The 26,288-nt window shown below is 44.5% G+C and overlaps 1 protein-coding gene across 2 annotated transcripts in view; it reads left to right on the top strand.

Moving 5' to 3' along the window:
- jarid2b (jumonji and AT-rich interaction domain containing 2b) overlaps positions 1-17,959 on the top strand; it is a 103,139-nt gene extending 85,180 nt beyond the window's left edge. For both annotated transcript variants that reach the window (XM_083982543.1, XM_083982544.1), the window contains 13 exons: positions 2,323-2,567; positions 8,236-9,775; positions 10,715-11,259; positions 13,788-13,880; positions 14,088-14,206; positions 14,328-14,398; positions 14,564-14,678; positions 14,797-14,902; positions 15,006-15,188; positions 16,356-16,486; positions 16,742-16,928; positions 17,170-17,274; positions 17,499-17,959. In XM_083982543.1, the coding sequence (XP_083838669.1) occupies positions 2,323-2,567; positions 8,236-9,775; positions 10,715-11,259; positions 13,788-13,880; positions 14,088-14,206; positions 14,328-14,398; positions 14,564-14,678; positions 14,797-14,902; positions 15,006-15,188; positions 16,356-16,486; positions 16,742-16,928; positions 17,170-17,274; positions 17,499-17,762 (3,704 nt within the window). In that variant the 3' untranslated portion in view covers positions 17,763-17,959. The remainder of the gene's footprint in view (positions 1-2,322; positions 2,568-8,235; positions 9,776-10,714; positions 11,260-13,787; positions 13,881-14,087; positions 14,207-14,327; positions 14,399-14,563; positions 14,679-14,796; positions 14,903-15,005; positions 15,189-16,355; positions 16,487-16,741; positions 16,929-17,169; positions 17,275-17,498) is intronic.
- The last annotated feature ends 8,329 nt before the right edge of the window (positions 17,960-26,288 follow it).

Genomic DNA, 26,288 nt, shown 5'->3' on the forward strand with positions numbered 1-26,288 from the left:
ACAATGTAGTGACAGCCTACGTACACTCCTTGGGGGCACATAGACATTTGGATGAATACACATACACACACTTGTGCGCAACATTCAGGAAATCAGATGCGTGCAATTGAGCCTATGAGAACAGACTGGCACTGTAAAATCAAATTTCAGAAACATGACCTGTTGTCCAGAGAAATAATGCAAAATATTTTTTTAAGCATATAAAACATCTTAAATCAGAGTCAACTGTACAATTCATAGAGAGCTTTAGAGAACCGATTTTAACCTGGAGGCCCTCCCTCCCTGGCAGACTTTAGAGACACACAATCCTTCCGACCAGGCGTTTCCCCGTGAAACAAGGGCTGGATTTCATGCACCCCCCCCCCCCCCCCCCCCCACCACCAGTCTGTAGAATCATCGCCAGAAAAGGTTCAAAAGGTGAACGCTTTGCTCAGCTTTTTCCTCTGTCATCCTCTCAAGTGGAATGTGGAGGAGGAGAGAAACTGTTTGGGATTAAGAAAGAAAAACAGAGAGAGGTCCATAGTTGCATATACTTGTCTCTCATTCGAACAAGAACATCTGTAGCCTCGCCATGAAACACAAACTGTACATTTGCATATTTCTGTATAAGGAGCACAAACTGTAGGACAGGGAGACCTGTTTGAACAAATCCGGGCTTGTTGTGTGCATGAGGACAGCTTATTCTCCCTTCTTATCTCATATACCAACACTGTTTGCAAAGCAGCTTGGCGCCTTCACCGTGATATGCTAAATAAATAGATAAGAAGGAAATAAGCTGATATACTTTGTAGGGGACAATAAGAGATGAGGGGGTTAAGGACACAGAAACGGACGTGTGTGTACATACGTAGGTGTGCACACACAGTCAAGACTGGGCCATTGCCTCAGTGTTGAGACAGTGTTTATACTGTGTTGGATATCAGGCGCACACACAGACACACACACACCTTTGTACATTTTGCGGTATTAAGATGGGTGTCAAACGTGACACTTTAATATGCAGCTCGGGCCCCGCTCTTTCCAGCAGGAGCAGGGTTATATGGGCTCTCAGGGAGGAGGGGGGGAGGGGGGAGAAGGGGGTGAGGGAAGGGGGGGCAGGCAGTTGAGGAAAAAGGAGAAATAGAATTAGTGAGAAACATCTTATTCTGGGAGGTAAAGAGAGACGGGAAGGGCCCTACATTGTGAGCCATTCATCAGCTCTCCGTCTCTCCGCTTCTCTCTCTCTCGGCCATGTGCCATGTTGACATAGCTAAATTAAACAGCTTTTATTGGGCTCCGTTTCTTGCTTAGCTCACTTCTCAAAATGTCAGGATTTCTCTCATTTTTTATTGAGGCTGGGGCCCCAGAGGCTCGCAGACACTTATTTCTGGTTGTGGGTCCACTTTACCCTTCACATGAATGAATAACACACACACACACGTGAAAACTTTTTGCATTCACTGATATGAAAAATGACACATACAGGTTGCGTACGGAGCGCACTTCTTGCTTTTCAAAGTATACCGTACTATACGCTGTGTAGTGTAAAGACGGTTTGTTTGCGCTGTGGCCTCTCCTGTCATTCTTTCCACACAGCCTGTTGCCTGTTGATATTAAAATGCCATGAAACGTCAAATTGACCCTGGTTTAAAAAAGCTGAAGAGGGAGCTATTGAAATGTGTATGTTAATTACCTCGCTCCTGTTCGACTCGCTTAGCATCATCCCCGGGGGCTGCTGTAGTCTCCGTCCATTTTGAACAGGTTCATTGACATGTAGCATAAAGACGTTTTCATGCACACCTTAAATCATGCATATTTCACTGATTGGGGGCTATATGTTAGCCAAAAGCCTGTCACTCCAATGTTTGTGCGGGCTTTTCCACTTGATCGTTGTGGTTCGGTGCCAGGAGTGTGTAAGCCATTCTGCGCTACAGGGATGCATTTGCATAATGTAGACGGTAGCCTGAAAAAGCATAGTAGCTGTACGTCCTTTTAAGGGTAGTCATGCCATGGCACTGGATGGGAACTTTCCACAGGGTCTTATTTTTTCTTTACAGTGGTGTATTTTATTTATTAATTTGTTTTTTACCATCTATAAATATTTTTAAAAAAATATGGGAACTTGCATTACAAAAAAACATATAAAACCAGTATAAATTCCTGAGTTTCAACAGTGCAGCAAAGCTAAGAGGACACCCAAGGTCTTTTCATGGTCTTCATGATGAATACAAGCCCGATTCATGCACTGAGAGAGGTGCTTGTAGACAACCTTCTCTCCCTGTATTAATTAAAAATCACAAAAGCAACACACTTAATTCTTCTGTTTCCCTCCCCCTCTTTCAGTGTTCAACAGCCACAGCAAAGCAGGGACCAGGGAGAGTCCGAGGCCCAAGGCGGGGACCCACGGCAGGGATGCGCCTGCCCCGCCGCTGCCGCCTCCTCCGCCTCCACCTCCGCCCCTCCTGAGGGAGCGCAGCGAGCGGGCGGAGGCGCGGGAGCACGTGAGGGAGCAGCAGGCCCTGGCCAGCGGTCGAGGCTCAGCCAATGGGCTGCCACCGAGGAGAGCTGCAGAGGAGCTACGCAAGCAGGTGCTGTAATTTTAATAATGGAATTGAGGGATCAGGTCAGTTAAAGGAGGAGTCAGATGGACACGTGATGTGTCGAGCTCGGTTCATTCACATCAGAGACAAATATCAGTCGAGATAGTTTGTTTGTTTATTTGTCTTTTTGCCACCACCATATATGGACAGTGTAAACTATACTAGACTTAATATAGATCAGCCAAGTTCCTAGACTATCGGTCATCTACCCATATCCTCCTTACTTTCCTTCTAACATGAGAGCTGCATGACCTTCTCAGAAACTCTTGTCCCTTATGCTTGAGTGACACTCATGAAAGGAAAACCACATGCCATCAAGTACCCACTACTTGACTAAAGTACTGACTAAATATCACACAGAACGGACGAGAGGAAACATAGAAGTGTTTCTATGGCTTGTAAAACGTGACGGGAGCATCCATTCACTGTGTGTTTTACCTAAATTTGCTGGAATATTCTGCATTAACCAGCTCCATGAGCAACATGCTTGTTTGGCTATCAGGCCCATTTGAATTACCCCTCTCTTTCGTTGATGCCACGTCTTCTTTTTTTAATCTCCCTCTCAATAATTTCCTCTAACTACTCCTGTGCCTTTCTTGTCTCCCTGCTATACATCCTTTTCATTGCTTATTACCTCATTTCCTTTCCCTTTACTTTCCTATCTTTGTGCAGCTCCTGTCTTCACGCTCTCCTCTCCTCTCCTCTCCTCTCCTCTCCTCTCCTCTCCTCTCTCGTGTCTGAGAGAGTAATGATTGTGTTTTGGCCTGCCGTGACTGCAGCTATATTTAGTAGTGCTGGCTAGGGGCTGTGAAAGCCAGCATCCCTCTATGGTACTTAGCAGGTTTCAAGGAACCCCGCAAAGAAAAAGAAGAAGAAGAAGCGGAGAGGGAAGAGAATGGGCAGAGGTGGCTTTAGTCAGAAAACAGGCAGTCTGTCTTAGGATCACATAATGAGACGCAATTGTCTGCTGAGGCAACTTGTCTCTCTTGTCTTTCCTCTCTCTTATAATCTGTCTCCCAGTTTTGCTCCTTTTCCGTCTTCCTGTCCATTTCCTCCCCTCCCTCTCACTTCTTATTGAATACCATCCTCCAGGCAGTGTTGCTGCTGTTGCTGTTGTTGATGTTGTACTGTTCTTCTGCTGCTGATGCAGACTCAGGCATGTGTTTCAGGTTTTTTTTTTTAAGTGGCTGGAATTGTCCAGTAAAAAACCAACAATGAATCTCAATGAGAGCGTCTGCCTGCCAAGACAAACTTCAGGCTCGCTTAATCGCTCGTCTTTGTTCTGTGGCTCTTCCTCTCCACTCTCTCGCTTTCTTTTTCAATTCGCTGCTTGGCACCCCGTGTGATTCTTTTGACTCCTCTCATACCGTGTATTTTGTTTTTCCTCCTGCACTCTCATTTCCACCTTTCTTCTCTCTTTATATCTCCGGCTCTCTCGATCTCATTCATTTTCTCTTCATGCGCCACTCTCTCTCTCTCTTTCTCTGTCGCTCTCTCTGTTCCTGTGTCAAACAGACGGATCTTGCCCTTGACAACATGGCTCCAATCATTTGGAAGGATTAGTGCTTTTTTTTTTTCTTCCTCTTACTCTCTCTCTCCAATTAGCATGAACAGTATGTGCGTCAACCATGTGTGTTCAAGACACGCGCACACACTCACACACACACTTATACACACGACCAACTGTGAAAATACAGACTAAGCCATATAAAAGGTTAAGTGATTATGTAGCCGTAAAGCGAACTACGAGTTCTGTGTGTAAAACCGAAGGGTAGAGGCATTATCATAATTCAATTCACCATGATTCAGCTCTCCCTAATTTAATAGTGGCTTGTATCAACAAAATACATGTGCCGTAACAGGACCTTTTTATAAAACAATATGATTCTAGCCATTTTAATTAAATAACAAAAGCGAGGATGTCAGCAAAGCAGCTGCACGCAGCAGTAAGCGCAGGTGGGGTTTGCAGGGCCAAACCATTTAGCCGAGTCGGCATCCTTTGAGAAGTACTCTGCACTTTCTTGTTTAGTTGTTTGTCCTCAGACGTCAATTAACCTTCCTTTCGCTATTACAACATGTACAAAATTGCAAAAGATGACAAACAAAAGAACAAGAATGGCTTGTTTATTTGTTTTTTTTTGTCCCTGTAGGTTGAGGCTTTATATATAAGGGATTTTTGCATGGTGTGTTTTGTTAGTGCCAGGCCATAGTAACCTTTCTCCAGCTGCTTAAAAGTCAACCTGCCCTGGGCTGCATCACATTGCGCCTCTAATAAGACAGCAAAGGGGAAAGGGGGCTTAAGCCGGATTTATGTCTCGTGGTCGAGATGTTCCGCCAGTCGCGCCGTAAATGAGTGTGGCATAGGAATTGATTTATAGTTCAGCGTAGGATTTAACCCCCTGATTGTCATTGCACCACAGTTCTGCGTGATGGATGCGTTGGATGCTATCAAACAATGGATTGCAGCCATTATAAACCTCAACTTACGGTGGCTACAGTATTTCATAATCTAAAGGAGGTGCTTGTCAGAAGCATTGGAAGCTCAGGTGGAGCCGCAGAACCTCCAGTACATCAAACAAAGACCACGTTTGATTTCAGGTTTAAAAAAGAGTCGATGATTGTATCTTTTGTCGGCCGACAGTGATTCTCAAGGGTTAAACTTTCTTCTTTCTTCGTCTTCTACTTCTTCTATCCTCTGGCTGGCCTTCTCTCGCTGTCCTCCTCCGTTGCCCCGCTCCCCTCCTCCTGCTCAGGGCCGGCTCCTGCAGATGTTGCCTGTTAAAAATCTTCCTGCCAGGCCTCAGCTGGGCTATAGCAACACATGATGTCATCTAGACCCACCTCCCACTCCCTCCCCTCTCCCTGCTCACGTGCGACCGAAATCCACCCCAGAACAGTCTCCGGCTGCCTGCGCCTGTGCCTGTGTGTGTGTCTGTGTGTTTGTGTGTGTGTATGTGCCTGCGTGTGTGTGTGTGTGTGTGTGTGTGTGTGCGTGCGTTCTATTTTTTCCCTTTTGGCTTCATTGTCTTTCTTGTTCTGTTCATCATCCTTTTAATTTCTGTTCGAATTCTGCCAGTGCCTTTTAGCAGGAATGAACTATCCTTTCTTTCTTTCTTTCTTTCTTTCTTTCTTTCTTTCTTTCTTTCTTTCTTTCTTTCTTTCTTTCTTCCTCCTCCTCCACCTCTTTATTCTGTATTTTTTCTTCTATTGCCATCACTCTCTTGCCATCCCCCTCTTTCACCAGACCAAATAATTAAAGGGAGAAAAGTGAGAGACCTGCGGAGCCCCCCTAATGACCGCCGGTCCTCTGAGCCCTCCTGTGGCAGGAAGCGGTCATGACAGTGTGTCTCTTGGCCTCGACGCTTTGTCAGCAAACTGTGGCTGGATAAATATAGCAGCTGTCTGGACAACTGCTGCTTTAGCAGTTACTTACTCTCTCAGCATCAGTGGAACGCTAAATAAACACACACATTGGACTTTGTATTGATTTGGCAAATGGAACAATAAGAAATAAGTCAGTTGTGAGATTATGTGTCAGATTAATTCTCCAATAAATACAATCACACTGACTGTAGGCTACAGCTTGTTTCTGAGAAGTGAACATTATGTGTGACACAAAGTACAGAAAGTATCACATGAAAACTGTTGTACTTATTTGGCAGCTCTCCCTGTGCAGCCGTCCTTCATCTATATTCTACGTTCTCTTTCAGACTTTCAACCTTTCCTCTGTTCACTCTGTTGCAAACATGTCTTCTCACTTCTCACTTCTTGTTTTTTATATTGCAAGGGTGTGTGTGTGTGTGTGTGTGTTAGGGGTGGAGGGTGATTGACGCAGGCAGGGTTAGGTTTCAGTCCCCCCCTTATCTTTTAATGGTCTGATCTTTGTGTCAGCCCCCCGCCACCTGAGACGAACACAATACAGTACATGTGCACACACACACACACACACAGACAAAGTGTGACACGAGAGCCCTTCAAAGGCAAACCTGTCAATGGGCCGGCTGTCACCTCCCTCCTGTGGCGCCTGACTGTGATTAATAACTCCATCTCTCCCATCCTCCCTCATTTCTTGCATTTGCGATTCATTTCCAGCCGGTATGTACAGAAAGTCTTACAGATACTGTAGACAGACGACAGCCACACATGATTATCCATACACATTTGTGTGTTTTCTAAAGGCTCTGTCTATCTAAATGGCTAAATGAGTTTATCCCTGTTTTGTCTGGATGATTTGAGAAGAAGAGTTAATGAGTAAAGGCAAAGAGAAAATGAAATTTGATTTTGTTTGAAAATGTTTTCAAAATAAAATGTGGGGAAAAGAATACTCCTTTATGTTAAAACAACTACAGCAGCATGACCTCCAGCTCAGCCTTCAGATATTGACAACCAAATACTGATCTTCAACTTCACAAGAGCAGCAAACACTCTGCTGGGCCTTTTCTCACACAACACACATATATACACCAATCAAAAGGGAAAGAGAGTAGGAGAAGGAAGAGGGAATGGGAAACTCCTGGCAGCACTGAAAGTGGGCCATGAAAACAGAGAGAGAGAGAGAGAGAGAGAGAGAGAGAGAGAGAGAGAGAGAGAGAGAGAGAGAGAATGGATATTCATGGAAATGCATACAGGCAAAGTAAAAGTGGATGATGCTGGATACGAAGTGATTTTGAGAAAAGGGAGTATACTAAAAAAAAAAAAGACTGCAAGGCTGGAACAAGACAGACAGAAATACACAGTGGTTTTAAACATGCACTGAGGCGGCTGTAAAGCTCTGTCCACTGAGGGAGAGGGTGGTCATGTCTCTTCCCACAGCTGTAGCCAGCCAGCCGGCCGGGGAACCAGACACCACTGTACCAAAGCTCTGATCTACAGCTGGGTGCCTCAAAGACTGTGCACACACACTATCGCATGCACAGACACACAGTCACAGACACTCCCACTGCTCCCTCTGTCTATCTCCCTCACATACACACACAGAAACACACAGGCTGAGTTTTTATTCATAGCACAAAAATTGAATGATAGCATTTTAAAAAACCATAGCAAATAAAAGGCCAGTTTTTTTTTTTCCCCGTTGTTGCTCAAATGGAATCTTATTCCATCCCAGCGACCCCACCTCCTACCTCATACTGTCCAGCCATCTGCTAGCAGAGAGACCACGAAGCCGTCGCTGCTCTCCCTCTCTTTATTTTCCACCCATTCTAAACTGTTGTTTATCTCAGGATGTGGTTTTGACAAAGTCATCAAAAGTTTGAGCTGCAGTTTGTACAAGTGCACTGCATTTGAAAAGTATAGTAATCCAGACAGTTGATTGGTTCTCTAATGAATAGTGCAAGTTCCCACAAATACTTTTGGCCAAAAGATTTATTGCAGAGCTGAAAAGCTCACAGCTTCATTGGCAGTGCATGTGTTCTTTGACTGCAGCATGAATGTTCTTTTATTACATTTCTTTTGTATTGTATAATATTTTTAGCTTTTACATGTATGTGATCTGATACACAGGACAAAAGACATCTGATCAGGCCAGATCATCTTGAGATTTAAGCTTTGTCAGCATGATGTGCCAAATCGTTTTTCAGTGATATTTCCTTTATATTTGAAATGCTGCGGATCTAATATGTCCCATCTCTCTCCCACTCCCTCTTGTTTATCACAGGTCTCTAAAGTGAACGGGCTGACGCGGGCGGGCTCGGCACAAGCTGTCAGTGGTGCCAAAAAGAGCCGCGACTTCCGACTGCCGTCCAAAACTGTGAAGAAGTACACAGCCACCGTGTCCAAGGGCCACGTCACTTACACCAAAGCCAAACAGAAAGAACTGGGCAAGAAAACCAAACTCAGCAGCAGCAACAAACACAACAGCGCCGCCTCGGCAACATCGTCAGCGAACAATCACAATCAGCACAGCCAGCCAGCAGCCAGCAATGGGCTGGCCAACTCAGGAAAAGCAGCGGCACCAGCCCACCACAGCAATGCAAAAACCCGCAAACAGGTGCTACTATCCAATGGGCTGCACAATGTGGCTGCCGGTGCCCGTCCCAACGGGAGGCTAAACGGGCAGCGGCACAACACCCTGGCCAAGGAGGACGGGCAGAGACAGTGCCAGCAGGGCCAGGGGGAGTGTCCGGGTCGAGAGGGACTGCGTAACTCCAAGCGGCGTCTGGAGGTGGTGCTCAACTCGGTGGGGACGGGGATTGTCGAGCAGAAAGCCAAAACCACTGGCACCGAGGCGAAGAAGGCCAAGCTTCAGCCGACGCCTCTGGAGACGCGCAGCAGCAGCAAGAAGGTGGCTAATCAAGAGAAAGCTGCCACGCAAATCGCCACCCCTACCACTCCAGTTTCTAATGGACATGAATCAGAAACTCCTTTGTCTCCTAAACAAACTCCACATGTTACCCCACCTCCTACTCCCCCACCTCAACAAACCCCAACTCCTTCTACACCAGCAGCCAATACGGAGCCGGTGAACCAGCGACCCAAGCGGGCGTCGGCCGGCAAGCTGATGTTGATACGACAAGCACAGCAGCAGCAAAGCAGGTCTCATGGTCGGAACTCCTCCTTTTCCTCCCCGTCATCAGGCCAGAATCACCCACAGAACCCCAGTCGTGCCAGCACTACCTCAGACCCCCAACAGACCTCCGTGTCCTCCTCCTCATCCTCCTCCTCCTCCTCCTCATCCTCCTCCTCCTCCTCCTCCTCCTCCGCCTCCTCCTCCACCACCACCACCACCACCACCACCTCCTCCTCCCCGATTAATTCCACCAACAGCCCTGGACAGCTGAAACCCGCAGCGCTGCGGCCCGCTGAGCGTGACAAAGAGTGGGAACGTGAGAAGGAGATGACGCGCCAGAGGGAACGCGAGCAGGAGAAGGAGTGGGACCGCCAGCGGAGCAGGCCAGAGGGCTGGGCAGCGCTGGGCGAAGTCCCTGTGTTCCGGCCAGCGCCGCGCGAGTTCCAGGACCCCCTGGTGTACTTGGACGCGGTGAGGGAACAGGCCGAGGCGGCTGGCATGTGCCGCGTTGTCCCGCCTCCAGACTGGCGGCCAGAGTGCAAGCTGAGCGAGGAGATGCGTTTTGTTACACAGGTGCAGAGGGTCCACATGCTGGGCCGGCGCTGGGGTCCCAACGTGCAGCGGCTGGCCTGCATCCGCAAGCACCTCAAATCTCAGGGCATTACCATGGATGAGCCACCTGTGATTGGTAAGTGAGACTCACAAATGTATGAATGAACAAAACGAGGAAAAAAAAAAATCTCACTGACTTAGCTAAGCAACAGTCCATGGAGGACGTCAGACATCAGAAGATGATGCACAGTTACCTTCTCAGTCTCCTGCAGGTGTACCTGTTTTGTCAAATCTTTCTGGGTTCTATAAAGATTTTTTTAAAAAGCAGCCAGTAAGCATATCATCAAATATATAGCAACTTCCATTGGTGTGAGTGGAGGTCTGAAAGCCTCAGTGGCGCTCTGCCTGATTTTATCTTCCTGTTTATAGTTGACAATAACAATGTGGAACAACACAGCGAGGGGCCTGACAGGCTGCAAAAACAATATTTCCCCCAGAGTGCCTTGTTACCTTCCATTTCTCACTATGACATCAGCATTTTATTTTATGAACGCTTAATCAGTCCTGCTTCAGACGGACACTGTGTGTGTGTGTGTGTGTGTGTGTGTGTGTGTGTGTGTGTGTGTACTAGTTTTACACTGGCTGGTGATGTCCATGTGTTTGTAGTGTTTGTATATCGCTGTGTACAGATGAGCTCAGTGTGAGTACGGTTATGTGGCCGTTTGCCAGAGAGAGACCTGGCAGCCAGTGGCTTCAGCCGGCCGCCATGTCCTCGTTCCAGATGACTTCCTTTACTCTGCAAAGCAGATCAGTTCTGCATTAAGACTAATTTGTGTCTCTGTTTTAGTGCTGTGGTGTTTCACATCAGTTTGAAAGTTGATAGCTCAACTGGCTGTTCCAAATCAAATGAAATGGGCTAGAGGAAATAGCATATTCAGCCACAGGAGCAGATGCTCCGAAATGGCAGTCTTGATTTGATTAGATTTTTTCTTAGTTTAGACTCGAGTCCAGAGGCGACTCCTCTACGGACTCATTCTCTGAAGTAACCGTCTCTTTGTCCTCCTGCCCTGCACAGGTGGCTGCGAAGTGGACCTGTCACGTTTTTTCCAGCTCATCAACGACATGGGCGGCATGCAGCAGGTGATGGACCTGAAGAAGTGGACCAAGCTGGCCGATCTTCTGCGCATCCCTAAGTCAGCGCAGGACCGGCTGGCCAAGCTGCAGGAGGCGTACCTCCAGTACATCCTCTCCTATGACTCGCTCAGCGCCGAGGAGCGCCTCCGACTGCAGGACGAGGTGCTGCAGGAGAAGAAGAACCTGGAGTCGCGTCGGGGCCCTCTGGAGGGACTGTTGGACTCCTCGACGCCCAGCGCTCTGGTCCTGCCGCGCTACGAACCCAAGAACGGGCTAGTAGGCGGTATCGTGGGGGGCGGGACGGGGCACCAGCGCCCCAATGGAGTGTATCACCAACTGAAGGAGCTGGAGGCTCAGGTCAAAGCGGGCCGGCGCCGGCTCTTCGCTCAGGAAAAACAAGGCAAAGAGGACAGGCAGCATGGAGAAGAGCAGGAGGAGGAGGAGGACAGGGGCGTTCTCAGTGACCAGCACAAATGTATTTACAAGGTGAGGATGGAGAAGACGTTTGCTGTCGATTCAACATTGGAATTTAAGTCTATTTCTTTTTTTTTTCTAATCTTCTCTTTCATAAATGATGTTTATGGCTCTGAGGTATAAGCACATCTGTACTGGTCTCTCTGCCTCCTACTGTCAATAGTTTGTTGATTGTGTTTTCTTTAGCATTTTACTTTCATCAGGTTTGTTTCCGTCCACAGCACGCCTTAAATAGAATCAGAAATATCCACATTTATTTGTCCTGGCTAATGTCTGACCCAGTCTGGCTTGTTGACAGCACCTGAGCTGTTTTCAAATGCCTCATTACTGCTGGTGTCAGAGATCTCACTAGAATCTGACTCGAGACTAATGTCACCCATGAGGTGTGAACACTCGACGCCTTTAATTTTATTGCCACTAAAACTTGAGTATTTTGATATCTCTGTGCTCGCTCATTAGTGACAAAAATATGCACTGCTAGAAATTGCTGCGCGCACTCTGACTCTTGGGGTCAATGTTACTGGTGTTAACAGCAAAGATTCAGATTCCTATTAAAATTGTTATTCAGTTTCCTTAGGGACATTATCCTGCTGTTATCTGACATCATTTCTGGTTTGTAAAAGCTAACACAAAAGGTTTGAACACCTGGTTCCATGCAGCAGAGTAGTGTTGTTGTGTGATGTTGGTGTGTATGAGTGAGGGACAGCAGTGTTTGTATCATGCACTTCTTCTTGTAGATTGATTGTAATATTTCTGTGAAGCTGTGTCTCTGTGTTAAGGTGGTCAGTAGCCTTGTGTGTTTTATTTGTTTTATTTGTTAGGATCCCCATTAGCTGCGCTCTAGAACGCCGCTAGTCTTCCTGGGGTCCACAGTTAAAACCAATACATTTAAACAAAAATCTGCAATCACAACATAAAGACAAGTCAACAAAATGTGCGTGTGTGTGTGCGTGTGTGTGTGTAGATGCATCCCCACCTCCCCAGCCTGCTAGCAGCTGTGTTGTTTCTGGCTGGCTGAAATGTAGGTCAGAGAGAAGGCAGCCCCCAAATCAGCCCTTCCCCTCACCCCCACTGCCCCGCCCACTCTAAGCCCCGCCCCTTCCAGCTCTCTCCACCCTTTTAATCCAGCCCCTCTCCCCATGGTTCCTCTCCTTCAGCCCATGTCCTTGCTTTTAGCAATCCCACCCCCCCCCCCCCAAAAACAAAAACCTCCCAGCCCTCTCTTTCTCTCCGAGCCCACCCTCCTCGTGCACTCTCCCTCTTGCCGAGCCCTCGTTCTCCCGTCTGCAGACATGTACACAGAGGCTATCGGTTCTTTATGTACATTCAGATATCCACACGTGCAAACACACAGCAGCACAATATAAGAATTCCAGCTTTGTCGTACATGCTGTGTGCACAGACTCTGCGTCACGGTTTGTGTGCACGAATTCCCCGCAGCATCTCGACAAAGTGATGTTACACAGTAATGTTTTTCAGTCATTAAAGATAACTATGTTTCTGTGTTGGCTTTCTCTCACATTCTAAGACAATGCTCCACCCATTTTGAATCTGGATCCCATTTTCCCTTTTTTTTTTTTCTTCTCCTCCCTCCATGTTCTTCTGGTAACTAAATCCCTGTGTGTGACCTCCCTCTGAGGAACCGAGATATTGTCAACAGACTTGACCCAGTACAGTCCATAGACGTCTGAGTTATAGAGGCACTATTCAACATAGTGACATGTGAATGGCTGTCACCGTGCTGACAGGACAGGCCTGTCTAAATATGACCCATCACTCTTCTGTACAAGTCTGATTTGTATGCATTTTTCATCAAGAGCGGCCCCCAAGAGGAGGTTAGATTTCACCTTTTCTATCAAGAGAACAAAGTGCACGTCAAGGATATAATTATCTCTAATTACAGCAGGAAAGGCTTGGCTAAGTGCTGCTACTGACTGGCCTGAAGAAGGGCTTGTCAGTGCTTACTAGGTCACTGCTATGCTGTATTATTTTACAACCCTGTAGCTTTTCTAATACTAAAAATACAATGTCAGTCACTTAAAAACACACACACACATCTGCTCACCGAAGAGGAGGAGGAGGGGAGGAGGAGGGGGGGGGGGTGAAGAAGACAAACTGTCGCTGTGACGATGAGGAATTTGCAAGGTCATTTTTCAGCGTGGTCCATACATCCCCCGGCAGATTTATGGCCACCTTCAAAGCTGCTCTGTAGCAGGAGTGTCCACAGGAGAGAGGGTCAAGTCCAGGGGAAATGTATCTGGGACTTATAGAGAACGCACAGAGGTTGAGGCTCATAGAGAAGCAGAAATACAGTTACAGATACATTTTCTTTAAAGCATTTTCTCCCATACAAACATGGAAGTTGCAGTTCATGGTTGAGTATTTTCTTTGCTGATGTTTTTTTTTTCTTTTTCTTTTTTCATTTGCAGTTGTTTTTTCCATGACTGAGCTTTATAACTATGTGGAGCGGAGCCTTGTTTCCCTCAGCCTCCTCTTTAATTTTGATGTGACTCATGATGTTTACTGTCTCTTTGTTGCAGGGGAAATCGGTGTCTTTGACTAACTTCTTCAGGATAGCGCGGAACACCATGACCATGTGCTTTAACAAGGAACCAGGGGCTGCTGAGGTTGAGGTTAGCGTGCAAACATCTTTATTAAACCGCCGCAGCCAAAATGATCTACTAGTGGCTCGCTCTCAAATTTATGACACCGGTTGTCAGATGAAAGATCACCTGAAACCTGTACCCTGTTTCATGCATTCTTCTGCTCAACAGCTTTCATCTTATGTTTTTTTTTTTGCTTCTTATTTTTATCCCCTTCCCACACTACCCCCCTTGCAGCAAGAGTACTGGAGGATTGTGGAGCAGAGAGACAGGCACGTGGCAGTGCATTGTGGGAAGGTGGACACCAGTACACATGGCAGTGGTTTCCCCACAGGAAAGTCAGAGCCATTTTCAAAGTAAGTAGGCCACAGACCTCCCACAACACTCCCTCTTGTTTGGACTGAATGTCTCGCCTGTTGACGGTCACTGCTTTTCTTGGGTTAGAAAAAATGACCGTCTCTCTTTTCTTAACTTCAGACATGGATGGAACCTCACTGTCCTCCCCAATAACTCTGGATCCATTCTGAGGCATCTGGGTGCTGTGCCTGGTATGGACACAAATTCAAAAAAAGACAAATTAACCTGCAATATAATCGTACATATATGTGTAAAAATAATTTTTTTTTAGCTTTGTATACTCATTCTGTGTTTTCTACAGTTGGTAATAACTGGTGCTGTTGTTTCTCTCTCTGTCAACCCTTCTGCATTTCCAGGGGTGACCATTCCCTGGCTAAACATTGGCATGGTCTTTTCTACCTCATGCTGGTCTCGAGACCAAAATCGCCTTCCATATATTGATTACTTACACACTGGTGCTGATTGCATTTGGTGAGTATGTGCTGGCCTGTCCTGCACTCTCGTATGAAATTGTAAACGTGTAAAAAAAAAAAAAAAGCTAGAAGATCCGTCTGGAAGAATCACGCCTTGTCATGTTTTTCCTCCACAGGTATTCTGTCCCTGCTGAGGAGAAGGCTAAGCTGGACAAGGTGGTCCATACACTGCTTCAGGCCAATGGCACCCCAGGACTAGAAATGTTGGAGAAGAACATCATGGTCAGTATATCTTGTGTTTGTCATGTTTTTCATTTCATGTTAAATTTTACATGACAGTCACAGAAATGTAAAACCCTATTTCTCTTCCTTCTCGCCCTTCCAGATCTCTCCAGAGGTGCTGTGCCGTGAAGGTATCAAGGTTTACCGTACAGTCCAGCGGAGCGGCCAGTTTGTGGTCTGCTTCCCCGGTGCCTTTGTCTCTAAAGTGTGCTGTGGCTACAGCGTATCAGAGACGGTGCACTTTGCCACGCCGCACTGGATGAACCTGGGTTACCAGGCTGCAAAGGTTAGTACATGAACAAATGCAATAAGATACATAAAATACTTTCTGTAAACACAAAACCTGGGTGTCTTTGGAGTGAACATTAGAGGTTTTACATGTGGCCTGTTTATTTTATTCCACTCCTGCTTTCTAATTCCTCTCAACACTGGCCCCCTGTGGAAACAGGCAGTTAAAGCTCTGATTTATGTGGAGTTGATTGAAACTGAAATGGATAAATGAACTTAGAACCTGGAGCTTGATTCTCTAATCAGCCAGTGTGTTGAACTGTGAGGAGTAATTGCAGCTCTAAGTCTCCCCGGGAGGTATATTTAGATTTTTTTTTTTTTCCTTTTTGTGATCATGAGCGAGCCATTGGACCATTGGACCTCATTATATGTGTAATAGAAGAGGAGAAAATGTTCCTTACTGTCATCATGGGCATTATGGTGATGGAAGAACATATACCTCCAGCACTACCATCATATTCAAAGCCACAGAAAAGATTACTCTCAAGGGTAATATGACATTCATACAGCGGACCTCGGTGTGGAGCCGTGCCTCAACCTCTTTTAACACTCTCCTCCGTTTGTTCCACTCATAAATAGAAATAGCATAGTGAATTTCTTTCAATTTGGCACAGATGAGGATGAAAACATGAGGTTTTAGAGCTCCCAGGTCAAAGGTCAAGTGTGACCCCCACAACCCTCAGCACAAAGGAGTGACGTTGTAACCGTATTTCACATTTTGTCCAACACTTTGCTGGTGACACTGACCCATCTTTTCTCTTACTACCGAGGTGAAGTTGTCATGTTTTTGTTGCTTCTTCTTCAGCAACATTTAAAATTGAACTTTGATCCGTCAGATTTATTAAAAAAGCAGCTCTGCCTCTGGTTTTTGTTTTTCTTGCTGAAGTCACACAACAAGACGGACCAAGCAAAGTCCAGTTCATCCAAAGTATCACAAATCAAACATACACGTAACACCTTTTCTTCCTGACATTTATTCCCCAGACAGAAATAAATGTAAACTGCAGCTTAACCGATGAGGTTGAGAAATATTGATCTGATTCTGTGGTTCCTGTGCAAACACACTGAAGGACACCAGACACTTGATACAGCTAAATCTCTGTTTTTGAGTTTGAGACACTACATTGTAATGCATGAAAAATAAAAATCTGTCTTTTGTGTGCAGGACCTGAAATGTCGTCATATAGCCAAACCCTTCTCCATGGAGAAGCTACTGTACCAGATTGCTACAGCTGAGTCAAAGAGGGACAACGGCCTTCTCCTCACCACCATCTCCACCCTACTCAAAGACCTCATGTAGGATGCTGCACTGCACACATCCACACACGCTACATATATAGTATAGAGTAATATTCCTACTCTGTCATTTCTAATCTATATTCACATTTTCTGTTCCTTGTAATATTTGGGTTAAACCACAGTTCTTTTTCCCCAGAGCAGAAAAAAAACATCCGTACTAATGTATCATGATACAGTTTGAGCACAGATTTTACACAATGGCAGCGAAGGTTTTCTGGGTCTAATGAGCGTCTTTTTTTTCATGCCCAATAGGAACATAGAGATGCACCAACGGCAGGAACTTTACAAGGCAGGTTTGCTCTCCTCTGCTCGCTACGGCACGCATGACGGCAGCCTAGGGCCCGGCGAGGGACGCAAGAAGCCCCGCGGGAAATGGCTAGCACTGGAGTCCTCGGAGAGACGCTGCCAGATCTGTCAGCATCTCTGCTACCTGTCCATGGTGAGAGCCAACACTAACACTGAGTGTCTGGAACATGAGGACTTGTTCTATTAGATTACTCTCATGACAGTTTGGATACATTTTTTTGGTATTTGACCTGTATCCTCCACAATAAGAAGCACAGTGTGACATTTTCAAAATGATGTCAACTAAAACAATGACATTTTACAATAATGGTATCGAAGATAAATGTCAAAGATAAATGTCCCCATCTGGGTTTTGTTTTTTTGTGCCTGTGCAGGTGGTTCAGGAGACTGAAAATGTGGTTTTCTGTCTGGAGTGTGCCCTGCGCTACGTGGAACACAAATCCTGCAGAGGCCTGAAGATGATGTACCGATATGATGAGGTGAGCTGCTGCTGCTTCCTCCTTCAGTTCTGGTTCTGTCCAGGCGGGGGAGACATCAGCCAGGTTTACACTACTCCAGGAACTAGATAATTCACCATCATGTGACAGTGGTCACGTTCTGTGCTTTAGTTTTGTCAGTGCTGTCGTTCATAAGATGCATCAAAGAACAAAGTTGAACTGGGTTCTTTTTAAAATCTGTTTCTGTCTGTTCTTTCCTCGCTCAGGAGCAAATCAACAGTTTGGTGAACCAGGTGTGCGGCCGGGCCATGTTGAAGAACAGCAGCAGCGGCGGTGTTGGTGTTGGTGTTGTTGGTGGTGGGGCAGTCGTCGTCAGTGGAGGGGGAGGAGGAGGGGGCGAGCCCTGCCTCGGCCTAACCCCCGCCAAAGCGTCGCCGGCCAAGCGGGGCCCCCGGAAGCGTGAGACTGTGGAGGTGTCCCTGCCCCGCCTGCCCTCCAGCCACATGCCTAAGGCAGCGGCCGTGTCCTGAGAGAGGCCGTGAGGGGGACGTCCTGATATCGCCACCCTGTTTGCTGTGCCCACGTCCCAACCCACCCCCACCCGCGCCAGCCCCCCTCCCTACACCCTCCTCAGCTCCCATATCTTTTTTTTTTTTTTTTTGGAAACATTAAACAGGATCAATCCCTCCTACACCACCCAATATTTAAGTTCGGCTGTTTCTGAGCTTTTAAAAATCCCCCCTCACCTGACCTCTGCCCCTCTCACCCCCCTTCCAAAAAAAAGTTCACCTCCCCCCTTAGTATGACAGGCTTGTTTTATTAAAAAAGGAAGAAAAAAAAGAAGAAAAAAGAAAAGCAAGTTGTCTTTTTTGCACTAGTGTGAAAGAAGAATTTGTTTTCATTCTGGATGATTTTAGAGCGCCCCCCCCCCCCTACTGAAGTCGTCCTCAACAACATTTTACAAGCATTAAAGTGTAACGTTCATAAGAAGACTCAATGGGCCCTGTTGTTACCTTTTACCTCCGCCCTCCACTTTCCCTCTACTGAAAATGGGTTACATTTGTTACCTTTTGCTTGCATCACTCTTTCCTGCCCTCCTCTTTCCACCCCCCCACCCCAATCCCTTCTCATCACACGTCACTCAACTGTGAACATGGAACGAATGAAAAGGCGGCCTTTTTGAATTTTTTCTTCCCTGGTTTTCTGAAATGAAAATGATATCAAGTAGTTACCCAAAGTTTCTCTCTGTCCTTGGATTGAGGAAGAAGAGTCCTTTTTTATTGATTTTAGATGTTCTTGATGCAGCTCCTGCATTGTGTTTTTATTTTTCAAAGGGGGGTTGGCGATGCGAGGTAAAAACTTGAAAGACAGATGATGTTGGTTTATTGTTGGTCGGCTATGTTTTTTCAAGTTCTAATTTGAATTTTAGCTTCTTTTTTTTTGCAAGAAGTCTTCTGTGTACTTTATTTTGATTTTTTTTGTTGTCATTGTGGATATTTCTGTTCGTTGGTGGTGGATGTGAGAGGGGGCAGAGCTACAGCTGCTTTGACCCGTGACAGGGTCACCGCTCACCTCACTTCCTGGTGGCATGGAGGGATCCCTCCTTCGCTAGCAAGTGAAAACCGTGCCTGATTCTTAGCGAGGAGATCCGTTTTATTGGTGCTGTTGGTTATAATTACTGTATAACAACACAAAATTTAAAAATCGGGGAGGCAGGGGGAGCGGGGGGGTGGGGGGGTGGGGCGTTAGCGCCTGTTGTCGGCTAACAGCTAGCTCAAGTACCTCCCCCCATCCCACAGGGCAGAAAAGCTTTCAGGCTTTTCTGGTTCTAGATGTGCAATCGTGTTAACATTCCATTCTTCCAGTCCTCTTGTTTCATCTGTACCAGTAAACATTAATTATTATATTATATTATTATTATTATTTTGTGTTTTTTTTTTATTTTTTACTTTTGTTGATCTGATGTGTTATCTCAAGTAGAGCCACTAGTCAAAGAGTGTAAAATGTGAAATATGGAATCCAAGTTTTTTTTTTTCCTTTTCTTTCACTGTGCTTTTTGTTGTTTTTTTGTTTTTGTTTTTTGGCTTATTTGCTTTTGTTCCCTTTTCCAGATATATTATGAGTGATTTTTAGAGAGGAAAAAAAAAGTCCAACACAAACAAAACATCAACTTTTTTTGTACATAATCCTGTAAATTTCTTTAAATACTTGAGCCTTTTTCTGGGGTTTAGGAAGAAAGAAAGAAAAGGAAGGAAGGAATAAAGAGAAGAGAGAAAATGTTCCAGAGGAGAGTGCTTGATGAAGAAAAAGCCTTACATTTCCCTTTCTTCATCCGTGTGAGTTTGACGCTTACAGGGTTGCTCTGGTAAACGTGTATAAAAATTTTAAGTGCTGCTTATATCACTAAGAAAGAAGATATTGAGTAGCCAATGACTGCCCCCAACCTAGTTTTGTTTGTTTAGCTTTACTTTTTTAAAGAAAAGGGAAAAAGATATGTTCACTAAAAAAAAAAAAAAAAATGGGTTTTTACATTTTCATTACTGAAAATTCAACAAAAATGTAGTAGCTACTCATGTTGCACTGAGCTTGCCAGTGGTGACTGTCAAGGAAAAATCCTATAATCCAGTTTGTTGGTTGTCGTCCCTCGCAGAAGACTGAACTGTTTTAGGACTATTTAATGAAATACCAAGTCGGGTGTTCTCAACATTAAAAAAAAAAAAGTGGTTGTCAAGTTTTTATGGCCTTACAATATATTTTATTCTGATGGGATTTTTTGTTTGCTTTTCAGTTCTTTTATTGTTTGTTTCTTCCATTTTCTACAGTATAAAATACTTGCTCACAGTGGGGTCTCTGGTGACTTAATTTATTAGTGCCGCATCTCGGCCTTTCCCTCCACTCGGAAAGAGAGTTTCATGTTGGTTATATTGACAGTTTTTTACTTTTGCAGTTTGTACTTAAGGTTTAATAAAAACTTACCGACAATTCACTGTCATTTCTTTCCAACCTGCTGGCGTGTCTCTTTGTGTGCCGACTCCTAACGTCACTTCAACAAGGGTGTGAACACTTTTATTATTTGAGTTCATGGTCTCATACAGGAAAGCCACATTGCATTAATTCTTAAATAATTTCCTCACTTACCTCATGTGATATCCAATAATTGTAATTGTAATATTTTAAAGCAAAGTACCAGATATTAAAATACCAAAAAGTCAATTCCAGCTTCTTTTTTCTCAGACTTTTTAAACTTAAAAAGAAGAAAAAACATAACAAAAGGAATAAATTTAAAGTAACTGGGCAACTGGACTACAGTAATTGCTGATTTGAAGAAGATAATTGGCTCACTAATCATTAATGAATATAATTTGAGCCATGCAGCTCATGGAGCATGATTATAAGTTGTTTTAACAGTTGACAGTGAGGCCTGTGGCTCGTCCAGAGAAACCAGTATGTTGTTTCTTGTCAAATGTATCACTGTTGAATATGAGTTATTCATTTCCTGTGGTGATGTTTTAACAACTGTACAAATAACACAAATACAAATGAACGCTTCGCTGTAATCTGGGTGAACTAAGGACAAATTTCAAAATGCTGCAGTGAAATTATTATCTACAGGTAAAAGATTTAACCAGGCTGCACCATGACATCGTCCAGCTCCATAGGAGGCAGCAGCAGCAACAGCAGCAGCAGCAGCAGTGGAGGGTGCAGGATATTAGAACTGCTTTTCTGTTCATTTAACACAGGGCTTATCACTCCATTCACTCTCCACACATTGTACATGCAAACTATTGGAGTGCCCTGTATTTCCTCATAACCTTAATTAAAGTGCACTCGATTGAGTGTCACGCATCAACACCAGCCATTTACTATTCACAGAGAACACATGGACACATCCACTCTCAGCCTTCAAATGTCATTTACTCTCAGAAGAACACTGGTATTGCTTTTCCTTATTTTTCAGTTGGAAAAAAAAAACATTTAACTATAATAATAATTATATACATTGTAAAATATTCTCTTAGGTCCTGCAGACCCTCTCTCCACTGTTGAATCCATCCATCCATCCGCTCCCTCGCTGCGTTGGCTTTCCATTTGTAAAGAGCTCAGTCAGGACTGTAAATCAAGAGTGAGCACAGAGGGACTGTTAACATGCTCAAAGCCCTAAATCCTGCTCATATTTCACTCCTTAACTCGTTCCTGAAATGCTTAGATGAAAATTAAACAATGCTGAGGGAGAAACATTTATTACCAACAAGTCAGAAACTGTAGGCAGGGGAAAAGAAAGGAATGAGTAATGCTGTCACATTGCACAAACGTCAACATTTCTGTACAAAAAGAAAAGAAATGAAAGGATCTGGATATAGTTAAACCTTCTGAGGGTCGTCCAGTGCATAGCACACAGTCCAAACGTTGATTTGGTCCTAAGGAGAAGTTCACCCACCCAAATATTACTGGTAAAAGGAACCCCACCACTGCCAGGTGACTGAATGCTGTGTTTTTCGAAGCCAAGGGAAGTATGACCTGATAGTACACATTTAAAATACTGGCAGAATCTTGCACAGTCAAATAAATGCAAGAAGCTTTGGGGATTCAGCTTAAAGTCATGTTAAATTCATCCATGTGGCCCCAGCAGGTCATTTTATCAAGTGCCTCATGCTAACTGCTCAGAGTTTACTGCATTAAAGGATCAGTTCACCCAAATTCTGGATAATCAAGGTGGATTTTAGCAGCCCAGGTTTTGAAATTTCAAAATAAAAGCTCTGTTTTATTTGGTTGATTGGTTTCCGGGGAAAAATGGACACAATAGAAATCACACATGGATGTGTCAAAACCTAGGGAACTATCTGCACAACTAGAGCTAAGTGAGGTGTTTGATTAAAAAAACAGGGGGGGTAACAGATCATTTAACCAAAAACAAAAACAAAAAAGTCAGACCAAATTAGACATACATCTATCTGATGTTAATAAACTCATTTCAAACCTGGCAGAGCTGCTGATAGCCTCTTCATTTTGGCAAAGATTTGGTGGCTCAAAGATCCAGTCATATATTTCTCTTCTGCAGAGTGAATGCTAACATGTTAGCACGGAGCACGACAGGCAGGGGATACATGGATAATTAAGTGTATTCTTGTTTATGTCCCTGTTGCTCGACGTGCACAAACACAGAAACAGAATATTAGAGCATCCTCTGAATAATGCCAAACTATTAATGTGCATGTGAGGTCGTTCAATGGTATTATGCTAAAGGGAACTCAAACCTATTTTACAGGATTCAATTAGAATTGAAAGCTCAGTGGTGTTTTAAGGCAAGGTCATGTGGCAGTTAGTGCAACCTCTTACACGCACTCGTTTTTCAGTATGAAAGGAATTTGAGAAGGGAGCCAATGTTGAAATGTATCTGAGTTGGATTTGGCAGCTCTATATGTTTGTGTGTTTGTGTTTGAACCCGGTCTGACTCTCCTCAGACCTTCTGCCTGCTCTCCTCACAGTCTTTGCTGGTCTGCTCCTCTTGCTCCACCCTGTCCACCAACACCATGTCTGGGTGCACCTCCTCTTCATCAAGGGTCACCACCACTGGCGGTCGTCTCCGCCTCCCTCCTCCCCCTGGTCCTCCAACACCTCCCCCTCCTCCTCCTCCTCCTCCTCCCCCTCCCCCTTGCTCAGTCTCCTCCTCATCATCATCCTCGTCATCCTCCCCAGCCTCCGTGTCCTGGCTGGCTGAGTCAGTGCAGGTGGATGAGAGGGAGGAAAGCTTGTGGCGAAGCTCAGCCTGGGTGGGAACCTGGAGACTGATCTCTGTGGTGAAGGACTCAACATCGGGACCTGAGGGAAGGATAGCTCCATGTCAAATCTTACAAATCTTCCAAACTGAGATTTTTTTTTACCCAATAATCCCATTTTCCAGACAAGTCTTTTCTATAGAACATATTACATGGAAATCAGCACAGACCAAAACTGCAAATAGGACACGTCAAACACAAGAGCTCAAATACACAGTGAGAACCATACAGGACTAACAATAACCATAATAAACACAGTAAGGAAAGCAAATGGCTACCTACACAAAACACGTGTATGTGAATGAAATCCATGGCAACTAGCGAGAAAAACACCCAAACTTATGAAAACCATGTCTTTTATCTTAATAAATACACTTTGATTCAAGGTTACAACTTCATATTTTGTCCATATTCCAACTAAAACCATTTTCTCTCAGTGGTATGATTGTTTTAAAGGTAGGTTTTGCCATATGTATATACAGGCAACATGTACAATTGTGATTTTTTTTTATATATATCTTTTTTTTTATTTTTCAATACCTCATAAATCAGAAATGTTGCTTTTTTTCACACAGCGAGTTGGAAAAAAGTCCTTAATCATGAGTATAATATATGAACATTTTAATGATCTTGAAGACACAGTGGACAGTAGAATTTTTAGAAAGCTGTAATTTGGCAAATATGCAGCTGAAGGCCAAACATTTTAGAGGTTAAGGAAGATTAATAACATCTTCTAATAGTGAATAATTCAAGCATGTCCATGAATAGTTGCTTTTTTTTTTCTTTTACAACACCCAGCCATTGGAGCCACTAAAGATAGATAGATACAAGCAAAAAATGCTGCACGCTAGTTTTTGGGTAGAATATTATTTACATGAAGTAAACAAATCAAAGTTAGTCAGACGAACGTCCTCTGTTGATTTGACACTGAATGACCCTTTGTTTTAAAAAAGGTATACTCTAGAGAGAGATAGGATGGTAGGTAGGTGGATAAATAATTCTGCTGTTGTTCTGCCAGATCCACGCTGCACTAGTGTTAATGGTTTATACAAGTCCACAGGGAATAGTATCCTGTTCTCTTAAAAACCCCAAACAAATTCTATTATTTATCATTATTCATTATTTATTTGCTATCTCAGCCAGACGACTGCAAAGGGAAGCAGAGGTCTTTGGGTGTCCATGTTCTTGTAATTTTTTCACAGCTTTTGTTTCAAATTTGCGCAAATGTTGTCCAAGCTCAGGAAATATAGAGATGTTCATGAAAGGTGTGTTCTGTTACTTATAGGCAAAGATGAGCTGTCAGTGAGATGCTGCTGGTCTTTCACTGCAACGAGACGTTTCCCCAAACAGATGTGGACAGATGGGGCTGCTGCGTCCCGTCTGAACTTTATGCTTGTCAGTCGTCTGAGTCGTACAGTATATTCCTGCTTCAGCTCATTCTTTGATGCGACTGGAAGTAGTTATATTAGCTCTGTAATGCTGTGTGTGTGTTTGGTGTGTCTGGTAGTGTGTGTGTCTGCTACCTGTGACAGGAGAAGCAGCACTGTTGTCCTCTCCCCCAGAGTGCAGAAACACATCCAGGGCCTCGTGGTCGGACATGTCCATCAGATCCATCTGCTCCAGCATGTCCACGTTCACCTCCATCGACGACATGCTTCCTATTGGCTCTGGATACAACATGAGACCGAGAGTTATTACCCTCACATGAGACTGAAGCATTCAGAGGGCGGCAGCAAGGGGCTGAGTCCAGGTAGAGACGCACTGCTTTTTGTTTTGTTTTTTCACTCCAAAAATTGCCAAGCAGAAGCAAATGGGCGCATTGAAGCTGGATGGCATTTGAAATGGATATAAGCTCATGTAAATGGAACATTTTGTTTGCCTTATGGTCCCAAGCATTACCACAAAGAATGGATTGGCAGGTGTCACTGTGTGTAGGAAGCTGCGTATGAAGGCGATAAGCAACACCTACAATATCATTAAAGGATAGGTTCTCATTTATTTAGGCTTATGGTAATATCTCCATGCCCACATGTACACAGAAAGAGGAATTAGTCACTGTGCCGTCAAAAAGAAGTTGATACTATAATGTGATTAATATGACTTTGTCCCTTTCACTTACATTGATGTTGCATCTACAGTAAACATTATCTCTTTAGATGTACACAGAGGCAGGGTGAGCAGTGCTTTAAGACGGACATGAAAAAAACATGAACCCATCCTTTAAGTGGCTGAGATACAAAGAGTCGACTAGAAGAGAAGTCAAGTTGAAAAATAATGGAAAAACCCTTCAGTGGTGAATGATGTTAAATAATGACCCACCTGTCAAATTTCAGGCCTTGGTTTCTGTAAAACACCTTAAAATCCTTTTAATCTACAATAGAACGAAAGGATGAGCTAGGAACCCAACACTGGTCCACTGAAGGTACGTTAGGTGAGACTGGAACATTTAGAATCAATGACAATACAATACACACAACAGGCGACGACCAGACAGACTGAACTTAAACAAATGTTATATTCAGCATGACAGCGATTGTATTGTGTTTGATTCTAAATTATCTCCATAACTTTTCTGATGTGTAATGGAACAAAGTAAAAAAACAACAAAAAAAAAACGAACTCAACACAACTAATGTCGAATGTAGCTGAACTAACATTGATACTGGAAATTAAAGTACAAAATCATTGAAAGCTGGAAACTAACAGGTCAACTACCACAGTCCTGGATTCACCACCTTGCAGGAGTGTAACCCACACCCACACCCACACCCACTCCCACCCTGTTCACTATCATTAGATGTGCTGCATGCGTCACAAACAGCCAGTCAGTGCACTGTGGGGATGGAGGGAGGGGGAGAGCAGAGGGGATGGGTGGGTGGGTGTTTGGTTGGAGTGGGGGGGGGTGGAGGGGGTTAGATTTGCGAGCACAGGAGGAGGAAGAAGGGAAATGATTGGCCGGAGCGAGTCAGTGAGAAAAGATGCCATTGGCTACCATACCTCAAGGAAATGAGGAGAGCAGAGGAGGGCGGCACAGGGAGGGAGAGCAGAAGAGAGAAAGAGTGAAGAGAGAGAGAGAGGAGAGAGAGAAAGAAGGGGAATATTATTTCCCATGGAGACCACCCCCAAAAATCTCCCTGTCCTTACACTGACAACACACATCATCACAGAGATCATCACACACACACACACACACACACACACACACACACACACACACACACACACACACACACACACACACACACACACACACACACACACACACACACACACACACAC

This window comes from Trachurus trachurus (assembly GCF_905171665.1).
Source record: "Trachurus trachurus genome assembly, chromosome: 11".
Taxonomy (NCBI): Eukaryota; Metazoa; Chordata; class Actinopteri; order Carangiformes; family Carangidae; genus Trachurus; species Trachurus trachurus.